The sequence below is a fragment of the Phaseolus vulgaris genome, chromosome 11, assembly GCF_051622355.1.
Source record: "Phaseolus vulgaris cultivar YP4 chromosome 11, ASM5162235v1, whole genome shotgun sequence".
In the NCBI taxonomy this organism is placed as follows: Eukaryota; Viridiplantae; Streptophyta; class Magnoliopsida; order Fabales; family Fabaceae; genus Phaseolus; species Phaseolus vulgaris.
The window spans coordinates 47,930,568-47,942,396 of record NC_143508.1 but is presented as its reverse complement, the minus strand read 5'-3'; the positions used below and the strand labels follow the sequence as shown (position 1 = coordinate 47,942,396).

At 29.4% G+C, this 11,829-nt stretch overlaps 1 protein-coding gene and 1 long non-coding RNA gene across 3 annotated transcripts; both read left to right on the top strand.

The window, feature by feature from the left end:
* Nucleotides 1-3,824: 3,824 nt before the first annotated feature.
* LOC137833377 (nuclear/nucleolar GTPase 2) lies at nt 3,825-5,078 on the top strand. The gene is made up of 4 exons (XM_068641730.2): nt 3,825-4,050; nt 4,407-4,508; nt 4,615-4,719; nt 4,869-5,078. The coding sequence occupies exons 1-4, from the start codon at nt 3,988-3,990 to the stop codon at nt 5,076-5,078; spliced, it is 480 nt and encodes a 159-aa protein (XP_068497831.2). The 5' UTR covers nt 3,825-3,987.
* A 72-nt stretch (nt 5,079-5,150) lies between these two features.
* Nucleotides 5,151-6,786, top strand: LOC150023324 (uncharacterized). 2 transcript variants are annotated; one of them, XR_016517493.1, is made up of 4 exons: nt 5,151-5,299; nt 5,748-5,777; nt 6,435-6,530; nt 6,645-6,786. It is a non-coding gene; the product is annotated as an uncharacterized LOC150023324 (long non-coding RNA). The 2 variants fall into 2 exon arrangements; XR_016517492.1 differs by having other exon boundaries at nt 6,435-6,652.
* The last annotated feature ends 5,043 nt before the right edge of the window (nt 6,787-11,829 follow it).

Here is an 11,829-nt window from a genome sequence, read left to right as displayed (position 1 = left end):
ATATATGCTCTGTATTTGCATAGAATCTGTTTTGCAGGTGCTAGATCAGATTCAAATAGAACAATACAAGCAACCAGGGATTTGTCTTCATCAAATAGGGGGAGTTTGTTGATTAAGGATGATCTTGTGCTTTGATGTCTCAAAATCCATGAAGTTTGGTAGAAGGCTGAGTTGTTGCTTGTGTGGGTGGGTTTTGGGTAGATTAAATGTGTAATCCACTCTTTGTTTGAATCTAAAACTGATTTGAATCAAAACCTTTTTGAAAAACATTGTTTTCTAAAGAAGTGGAAAAACAACCTGTTGTTTTGTCGTTTTAATCGGTTGTTCGACACTTAGTGGTTTTTTAAAAGGGTTTGAAGCTGTTTGACTTGGTTGAATTTGCTGTCAAACCAATTCAATCAGTTGTTTCGAGAATTCAACCGATTATTTTTTGAAAATCCATAACAGATTTATGTTAAGTTTGGTAAATCAGCTTTAAATGATTTATATTTGTTTTGGCTCCTGCTTTAAATGTTTTTAACAAACCTTTGGAGTATATAAAAGGTTATTTTACGCTCCTAAAGGCATTGGAACAATTTAGACAATTCAGATTGAGAAAACAGATTTGAGTTTTCAAGATTTACTTCAAGCTTTTGGATTTTCACAAAGGAGTGAAATAAGATTGATGTGTAATCTTTCACTTTGATATTGATAAGGTGTAATCCTTTCTTTATCTCTTGTATTTCTGAATATTTATGGTGTAAGCAGACTCAGAGGGTGTTCTGAATTATGTGGTGTAGTTTTCCAAAGGAAGTGTGTGGCTTGAGGTGTTCAAGGTGACTTCTTTGGTGTGGTTGTTTGTAATCTAAATTTTGATTGCATAGTAGATAGCCAGGGGTGTCTGGGGTCTGGATATAGCTATTGGAATAAGAGTAAACCAATATAAATTGGTTGCATGTTTATCTTTTTCCCTAAACTCATTATTTTATGCTTTTATGTTGTTTTAATCAATGCTGATAAAAACAACCGGTTGAATAGCAAAAACAACCGGTTGAATTTCTGAAAATCAACTTAAACAATTTTGTTTTCTTGTTTCCTTGATTTCTTTCTCTATGATTCTGCATTGGAGTTCATTATACCTTCAAAGTTTGCAAAAATATTTTATAAACAATTTATTCCCCTCTTGTTTAAGGCTGTATATTCTAACACTCAACCCACAACCGCGCACCCTCAATCTTCCCCTATAAACAAACCCTAAAATTAAAATTTCCCAACCCTCAAATCCACAACCGTGTACTCTAACAACACAACCCAACCTAATCGCAGACTTGAACAGGACTGCAATAAGGAGCGAAGAAGCGCAAGGAAGTGCGGCGAGGCGAGGCACAGTGGAGGCGAGGTGCGGAGATTTGAGACTGCCAAAACACAAGGACAAGGACTTCAACTCGCGAGTTTGCACCGAATTCAGCGAGTCTGTTCGAGAGAGTTTAAGAAGGGGTTTTGACCATCATGGGGTTTTTTTTCCGTTTTTACCAAAATGGGGTCGCTTTCAAAAAAATTACAAATCTAGGCAAGTCGTGCCAACTTGGCACGACTTCATATGTAGAAGTCGTGCCAAGTTGGCATGATTTTTTCACGTCAGCCTGAAGTCGTGCCAACTTGACACACACACACACACACACACACACACATATATATATATATATATATATATATAATTTTCTTGTAACATTTTCTTATTTACATATTGAGTAGTAAGTTATGTAATGTTTAAAATTAATTTGATACATAATTTTCTAAGGGTGTTAGTTTTAAGCAATAAAAAATGAATAATTGTGTATGAATCATGTTTGACGCTAATGTAATATATTAATTTGGTTATTAGATTAATAAAAAATATAAAAAAATTGTTATTGCATTTGAAAATTAATAGAAATGAGAATTAATTATTTGGAAAATAAATAGAGAATTGTGGGGAGTTTCAATATATATTTATTTAAAAACAAGAAAATTTAAAAAAAGATGATGTGGACAAAGTCGTGCCAACTTGGCATGACTTCAGGTTAACGTGGTAGAAGTCGCGCTAAGTTAACACGACTTTAGACTGACGTGGCAAAATCGTGCCAAGTTGACACGACTTGCCTCAGATTTATAATCTTTTTTACAACGACCCCATTTTGGTAAAAACAAAAAAAAAAGCTCCATGATGATCAAAAAACCGTTTAAAAGTCAACTCGCGAGTTTGATAACCTTAGTACTAACTCTTCCTCTATCTCAATCTATCAATGAAATGGCCATTTTATGGACACATATGCTTTCATTTTCCAAAGTAGACATTGAGAATTTGAATGTCCCCTGTTGAATAGACTAGACGAATGAAAATGGACTAGCACTGAAAGTTTACACCACTCTTTTCCCATTTGTTTTGGAAGCATTTTGATTAGGCCATGTTTGGCAGGCCTTTAGATAGTATAGTGATTATTGACTCACCACAAACCTTACCACCGTCCACTCTACTTTGCTTAGAAAGAGATAACAACAAACAGTAGAGTTTGGATATTTTTCATAATAATATTATGGTTCTGTTTAAATAATCATCTTCATAAGTATTTCTAAATAAACAAAAAAAGAAATTAAATCGAATCGAACTTATTCCATAAATTAAAATAATGTACATTTGGTTTTAGAAAAGTTGAATGAAAAATCTTCAATTAAAGTTAAGTCTAACATATAAAACTTGACTCATTTTACACTTTTTTACAAGTGTTTGAAGAAATTTATTTAAATATAAAATAAGTGTTGAATGGATTTACATGTCTTTAGTCTACGAGGGTAAACAACATAGGTTTTTTCTTTATGTTAAAACTGGAAACACACTTTATTTAGTAATAGTAACATCAACCTAAAACAAGTATTTCAGGACATTTAGTTTAATCATTCACACTTGCTTTCACTGTTGAACCAAGAGCTTGCTACATCCAATTTAACAGATAATGAAGTATGAAATTATTAGTACCATTCTTACTATGGTTATGTAAAGTGTGGTTGTAGCATACTTCATCATTCTTCTATTAATTGATTCTCTAGATTTGTTAGAGGAGTTAAATTACACATGTCAGCAATGTACAATATCAATAACAATACTTGTGTTTGAAGGCTAAAATACAAAACTAATACTGGGATTTAGAGAGGAAGAGTTACAAGATAAGAGTGAGATCAAAATCATGTTAATCAAAAGTAACTTTGCTACCTCTAAACCATACTACATATTCTATCCTCTATTCCAGGTCATATCCAAACTGCTGTAGATACTGACAAGGTAAGAAACCAACTCATCTCTCTTTCTCTTTGGACTGCAATGGCGTAGAAGCAAGAGAAGAAGGTGAAAGGATGGTTTCTCTGTGAATTTGTAGGGTGGATGAGCAACGGGGTTGTGTTGTTATCTTTAAAAGTTTAGAACCTGTTTGCTGGTGTGTATGTTCTGAGAAAAACTATTTTTGAGTGAAAAAATTCATAAGGGTTACATAAGTTTCTCCGAATAAGTATATCTCAAGAACAAAGAAGGTTATTTATTTATGTCTTGTTAACTCTTTTTCTAAAGTAGTTTACTATTCTAAAAGTTATCTGTCCTACATTTCACCAGATCACTTAAGAAAACAGGAGATGGGAAATGTTTTTGTAGAAATTAGAAAGTTATATTATTAAATTGAGATTTTGTTTCTTATCTAAGCACCCCTTGGTCTATTAGTTGTTTTATGATGGTGCACTTAACATATTCACTCAATTGAAACTGAATAGTAACTTTTTTTTGTTTATTTTGTGGTAATTCTTGTTTTATGTGATCTGTAGTTTCTTTCTACAAATTAATTGTGCTTTACTTAGTGTGAGATTATTGTCATTCCTTCTTTGCTATGGTATTTTGCAGATGTTTTTGAACAGAAGCGTGGTTCTAGTGCATCTGGAGAAGCTGATGATGGGGATGGATTTAGAGATTTAGTGTGACATACCATGTTCGAAAAGGGTCAAAGTAAGCTTTACAAAGTGATAGATTCTTCTGATGTTGTTGTACAGGTAGCATCTCCTTTTTCTTTAGATGTTCTCGTGTCTATGTTTCTGCAATGGTGTGCATGTGTTTGTTTCAATTAGATATGATTGTGCCACAGAAAAAATGTGCTCTATGATAGGCATTTCTGATATGTTGCTCTGTCAGTGTAAGGTCACTTTTAGGTCTTACTTCAAATTTGAAAAAATGTCTTGGTTAATATTTTCCATTTTTAAAGCAACTTTCTTTTTGTGTTCCTTTTGTGCTTGGTTTAGATAAAGGGTCTATGGTAGGTCAGATTTCTTTGAACACAAGTCCTTGAAGTTGTCCAACAGATCCATCTTCTCTTCCTCAAAGTTTGAATACTTTATGTATCCTAATGCAGGTTCTAGATGCGAGGGATCCACAAGGCACAAGATGTTACCATTTAGAGAAGCATTTGAAGGAAAATTGTAAGCACAAACACATGGTGCTTTTATTGAACAAGGTTAGTGACAGCATGATTTGTTTTTAACATTACTCTAACATGTTAAGTGCCCTATATTGCTATTATGTGACTTAAAGCAAGCTTAATTTTATTTCCCCCTTTTCAGTGTGATCTAGTTCCTGCTTGGGCAACAAAAGGATGGCTTAGAGTTTTGTCTAAAGAATTTCCAACTCTGGCATTCCATGCAAACATTAACAAGTCCTTTGGAAAAGTATTTCTGATACACTTGATCTTCATTTAATTTGTTTGCTTTATGTGCCAATTTTGTTAATTTATGAAAGAAATATAACTGAAACTTGATATAGCTATTCTGCATCTCCTGCTATGTGCTATTTTCTTATTTGTCATTATTGTGCATAGGGTTCTCTTCTATCTGTACTTAGACAATTTGCACGTTTGAAACGGGATAAGCAAGCAATATCTGTTGGATATCCAAATGTTGGGAAGTCATCAGTAATCAACACTTTGCGTACAAAGAATGTAATACTTCTATCTCCTTTAATGCTTAAGCTGTTGTTTATGCATTTATGTGGACATGAATGCACGCATAGAATCACTAATCTTGTTTAGTTTTAAATTATTGTTGTGGAATAATCACTTTAACAAATTGACTAACATGTATCCAATTATATGTTATAAAAGGCCTGCAAAGTTGCTCCAATTCCAGGGGAAACGAAAGTCTAATCTTTTTGATTGATTGTCCAGGTGTAGTCTACCACAACAAGGATTCTGAAACAGATGTTGTGTTAAAGGTTAAAGGGTGTGGTATGTTACCTTCTGCTTATATTCAGGTAAACGACACAGTAGTTATTCTGTTAAAAAACTTTGATGTTATTAAAATATGATGGTGGTCAATTTTGTTTCTTCTCCCTTGTTGATTTGTCAGAATGGTGGCTATCCATTGGTGATATGTGATAGTATACTTGAGTGAGATGAAGTTAGTTTCAACCTGGCATCTCCTGAACCATCATAGCTTTTATTTGCTCACGTGATATTCTATTGTCATTTTTAGGACTCCTGAACCATCATAGATTGATATTCTAGTTTCAAACTAAGTGTGTCCTTTTGTATTCATGTGTTGGTTTGATGAAAATATCCTAAGTTTGCCAATCATATGATCATTCTGCATCTCTGATAGGAGCTGTAGTAGTTGATACAGAACATTTTTATGCCATGGCATACAAGCAAAATTATAGGCAAACGAAGCTGACAGTATTATATCATGACTTCTTACTGCAGCTTTGCAAATCAAGTGGCAAACTTCTGAAGGTATTCTTTTTTTAGTTAATCTGAATTCTTACACTACAAGAAAACCAAGAAATAGAAACTAATTTTTAGATACTAAAATAATTAGTTGCAATAGTAACTAAATTAGAAACCCTTTTAAAAACTAAAAGAAAAAATTGGTTTCTAAATTAGTTTATATTATTGTTAAATAGTTTCTAAATTATTAGCAACCAAGGTTTTAACTACCAATTATTTAGTTTCTAAATTTGGTAACAAAAACATTGGTTGCTAATTAGATGTCAAATTAGAGACCATTTTAGAAACGAAAAAAAATTTGGTTCTAAATTAGTTTCTATTGTTGTTAAATAGTTTCCAAATTATTAGCAACCAAGGTTTTAACTACCAATTATTTAGTTTCTAAATTTGGTAGCAAAAACTTTGACTGCTAATTAGATATCAATTTAGAAACTATGTAACAATAAAATAAACTAATGTAAAAACTATTTTTTTTAGTTTTTAAAATGATCTTTAATTTAGTTACTATTGCAACTAATTATTTTGGTTTTTAAAAATTGATTTTTATTTCATGATGATTTTAGTGTTAGTTTAATATCTAAGTTTTGGCTCTGCTCAATTGGGCCAATGGAGTGAGACTTCTGTGTGACTGGGTCCTATATTGGTTGTCTGATGACTAAGCAGGAAGAAGAGTCTGAGGAACCTAATGTTAATGGGGTTGACATAGATGATGCAGTTGATGGCAATGAAGCATCTGCTGCTATTAAGAACATGCAGAAGGTTTTAGTTTGTTGAGCATTGGTTTTATTTGGTTATTATTTCAGCATTAATTTGATCGATATAGCTTTGTTCCTTGCTTGAAATAATTAATATAGATTTTTCAACATTTAATAGGGTTCCAATAATTCACAAATGTACACCCAAGCTTTGAACAGCCTGGCTAGAAAAGGTTGGTGAAGATAACCATCACCCTATTCATCCATCCAATCTTCTTCAAGTTGCTATTCAAAAAGAAAAATGATTTTTTGACATCCCATTTTTCCTTTGTTGCAGATTACAACGTTTTAAGTGTTGGATTACTTATATAATAGGAGTATTTTTTAAAATAATAAAACATAAAATGAATCTTATTTAGTGCATTGGGTGTCAAATTATCACCACTCATTTTAAAAAGGACAAACATGCATGCAGACTCCATCTTCCTTCGTACTCACAAATATATAAAATTGTAAAAATATAAGAACTGACTTTCATGATTGCTTTTTATAGGTCGAGCTTTTTCACCTCCTTAAAACGGACATTCATCAAGTAAATATCAGGTTAAATGAGTCTCTTTCACTATTATTAGAATTAAGAAGGAAACTTTGAAATTAAATCTTATAAAACTAATTTATAAGATGAAATTTATATCTATTTAATGAATTATAAGTTTTATTCAATCTTTATAATCAGTTTATGAGATGAAATTTGTATTTGTTTATATACTATCTTTAACTATAAATTATCTCGACTGTGTGAGACTTTCCAGTTATACTCATTCTAGATAAGTATATATAAAGTAAAAACTCCCTTCACTAAATAACTTTTAGACTAAATTACATAAAAATACATTCACCATATTTGTTTATGTTTTCAAGTTAACTTTTTTTTATCTTTTCAAAATATTACTAATACTAGTTATAGATTAAATTTGGTATTTATCCATTACATTAATATTTTCTTATGTTTTTTAAAAATATAATGTTTGGGACATTGTTGTAAATGCTAAAAATCACTAGATTATATGCATCTAGGAAAACCTTAGGGAGATGAATATAATTCACTTAATTCTCTTTATGAATATTAAATTTTTTAATAATTTTGATTCAGTAGTTACGCTTATAAATTTATGTAATTTAAAAATTAAATAATGTTTTATCTAAACATCATTTTCATGTCTGATGAACTTTATAGAATATAAAAAAATGAAAATTATTATATAATATATTTATGAATATTTAATTTTTATGTATAACTAGTCATATAATATTGCATAATTTAATAGTTATATTTAATTATAAAAATACTAAGTATTTAGTACTTTGTAAAAATAAATAAATCCTTTCATGCGACGGGGATTCAAATCATTACAATCGAAGTAATAATAAAAGTTATTGTGATATTTGATATACATTCTTCATCAGAAAATTGAAAGCTTGATATAATAACAATAACAGCAATGCTCTAAATTTTAATTATTTTCCTTAAATTTCCTCCCTTTCTATAAAAATATTAAAATAAAACTTATATACTTTTAATTTATTAAAGCTTAATTTTTTCTATACAAAATTAAAAAATAATAAAAGAATATTACATAAAATTTTAAATATTTAAATATTTTTTTAAGTAAAATAAATGAATTTTAAATTTCGTGTTTGGAAGATTTTTTCTTCTTTGTTATCAATTGTTTTTAAATAAAGTTCTTATTTTTTATATTTAGTATTATATAATTTTCTAATTTTTGTATTTGTTTAATGAAAAGTCAAATTATTATCACAAAGATGTAGATAATGTAATGTTTACATATGATATTTAAAAAATCAAATTTATGAAATAACTGTTATTTTAAAAGTAACTGTTTGGAATAAAATATAGTAATTTTAATATAAAAAATGGAAATAAAATATCTGTTTACTTAAATTAGGAATAAAAATTATTTAATTAAAGCATAGTGTATATCTAAGTCATAAAAAGTGTTAACTAAGAACATTAAGGCATAAATAAATAATAATTAATTTTTCTTTAAATATGACCAAAAGATATTATTATTTACAATCATATTCCAAATCCAACTCAAAAGCTAGGGATCAATCCAAACAATATGAATTATTTATGAGCATTTAATATACCATATGATACATTTAATTATCACCTTACAATACACATTAACATGTGGATATGGATAACAAAAGAAAAGATATTATACTTTATATAAGTATATTTGGTATCCACCATAGACTAAATGATGTTCCACCAAACAATACAATGACACTTATTAGAACTATGAATGTTAATAAAGAAGAAACTATCTATTTTGAAGTCTCAAATCAAATATAAATGGAGATATAGAGATCTCTCTTGTTAAACCACTAATTGACAAAGATGTCAACTATCCCTCTTCAACCATCTTAGAGAAGAGAGAGGAACTTGAGAAAATACAAAAAAAAAAAACATGTTTAAGAGTTATAATCCTAAAGAGAGAAAACACTACTATTTGAAGTCACTATAAATGTTGATCATGACGTACCTTTCTAGGTACCCCATATCATCAACAAGGAATTCAAAACCTATAAGACCAAAACCATCATGTCATAGATCAATCTATAAGCCTTTTGTAAACTCATGACTTCCTTAATGAGTGTGATTGTAATAATTAAATGACATCATGAAAGTTCTCTTATCCCAATGATAGAAAAGTTTTAATATTGACAAATATGATGACCTTATCGACCTAAACAAGCACATATTTATATGATCTATGTGAGACATTATGAGCGAGGTCATCACATGCTAAGTTTTTCCCATCTCATTGAAAGGTTTAACCCTTAATTGATTGTAGAGTTACTAACGAAATCCATTGGCACCTTCATCACATTGGATATCATTCGCCAACTAGTTCATAACAAATCAACCATATGATCTCACTTTTCTGGCTCTTATGAGTATTTGACATAAGAAGAGATAATCATTTTGGGCTTTTATAGAGAGATTTGGAATTGTGACCAACATCGAAGAAGTTTTTTTGCCATGCTAAAAAGTCAATTCAGTTCACAATAAAAAAAAAAAGAGGCAAGGCAACAAGTAGAGAATACTACAACTACAACCAAAAATGAAAATCAACACCCTAATTGGTGGGTTTCACAAGAGGTGGGTTGAGCACCCATGAAAGGAAAAGACTCATGCGAAATGTTAGTTTGGTAAACGTCATAACAAGTTTCAAAAAGCTTCAACATGCCACTACTAAAATTCATATACAAAAAATTTAAAGGCATGAAATCAATGCAAGATGATCAAATATCACCATGATTGAAATAACAAACTATGTAGTTATGAAAATACAAGTAGATGAAGGCATCTCTACCAACATCTTGTATTACAAGACTGTGAAAAACAGTTCAGATACTTAAGAAGAGACGGTTGGGTGGTGTATCAAAATTTTTCATTATTTTTCTCAAGTTTTGTCTAATGGAATGTTGACAAACGCAAGTATTTAATGTGACAATGGATATACCAAATAAACGTTTATAAAATTTTTTGAAAGCTCACATGCTTTTGCTAGAACAAATTATATAACATGAAAGTTAAACAAGATTAAGAAAAGTGAGGTTTACACTAGTTCGTTTGTAAAGGCAAACTATGCCCAATTTTTTATCAATTTGATCAAGTTCCACTTGGTAGACTAACGCTACGAAGTTACAAGCAAAAATTGTTTGGACCCTAACCACTTCTAGCTAAAACAACCTGAGTATTGTTTGGACATCTAATCGCTTTTGGTTAAAACCTTAGTATTGTTTGGATTACAACTATTTTTGGCTAGGGGTAACAAAGTGGATTGGACCCAGTGTACCAACCACCAACGATCATCATTTAGGCGGGAAAGATTAATCTTTTGAACCCGCCAACCGACATTAACCTGACTCACTGATAAACATAATTTTATTCACACTTAATAACTTTAATCATAAATTCTTGAACTCTAATCATGAATAAGAGAATTATAAACCCAAAAAGAACATTTAACTATAATTTTTTTAAGTCAATAGAATCATCATATCTCTTTACTATAACAAAATTTCATAATTTTTCCCTAATATATATTCAAATTTATTATTACATATTAGAATCTCTAAAAAAAATTAATTTTAATTCAAACATAATCTAAAATCTTTCAAACAGATTAACAGAGTATTTCATGAGAAAGACTACGATAAAAGGTGGATCTTTCTTTACCCTCTATGAACACTCAAAAATCAAGCTGGCAAAACAAAGAAAAAAACATATAAAATTGTTCCTTCCTTTTTTTATCTTTTCACTTTTACGCAACAAAAAAAATACATTACATTTTTTTTCGTTCATTTTCCTTTAAAACAAATAATTTAAATTTATTCTCTTTATTTTTTTTATTTCACTTTTTCTTTCGGAACCTAACATAACTCATCCACGGAAGAAGTTGTTGGACCTCATATAAATATAATAATTTTTAGAGAAAACATTGATGAAGTACCAGTAATAAAAGTTATTATTTTTTTAATAAAATTTAAATTAAAAATATTTAAGTTTATAAATGAATTGAAATATAATTAAATCTATATTATATAATAAAACATTGACGGGGATGTTGAATAAATGATATTGGTGAAAGAAAATGTTAAATGAAGTTTAAAGTGATATGCGGCACCGACATGTTTGATAACCATCACCAACTTCTGCCCTTCACATGTTTAAACTTTATTATTTATTCATCATTCTGTACTTTATTTAAATAATATGATGCTATTTAACTATTGTAAATATTTTTTATTTTCTTTTAATATATGGATTTTTTTTAAGAATCATTATGTAGATATAATAAACGATTGAAATGAACAATAATTCTTTTAAAATGATTAATGAAGTAACTTAATTTATGTATATAATCACAACTAAATTTTTAGACATGTGTGTAAAAGTTAACTCTCCTTTATACAATGATACAGAGATAAAGAAAATTAAAATACTATTTTTTTTATAAGAGCATAAAGAGCTATGTAACACAGACACAGACTGCACAGACTGATAGGACATGGACACCGGAAGATACATATAATTTCTAAAATGTAGGATACGGGGACATGAATCTATATATTATATAACTATAAATTATATAAATTGACAATAAATATTTACGTGCACAAGTATGTTTCAAATTATTTTTGGAGCAGGAAGATGTTTTTCATGATTGGTTCAAAAGATTTTCTTCTTTATTTTTATAATTATAATAAAAATTTATACAATAAATTTGAGTTTTTAGAAAATTATAGTATTTATCATTTTTAAAGCT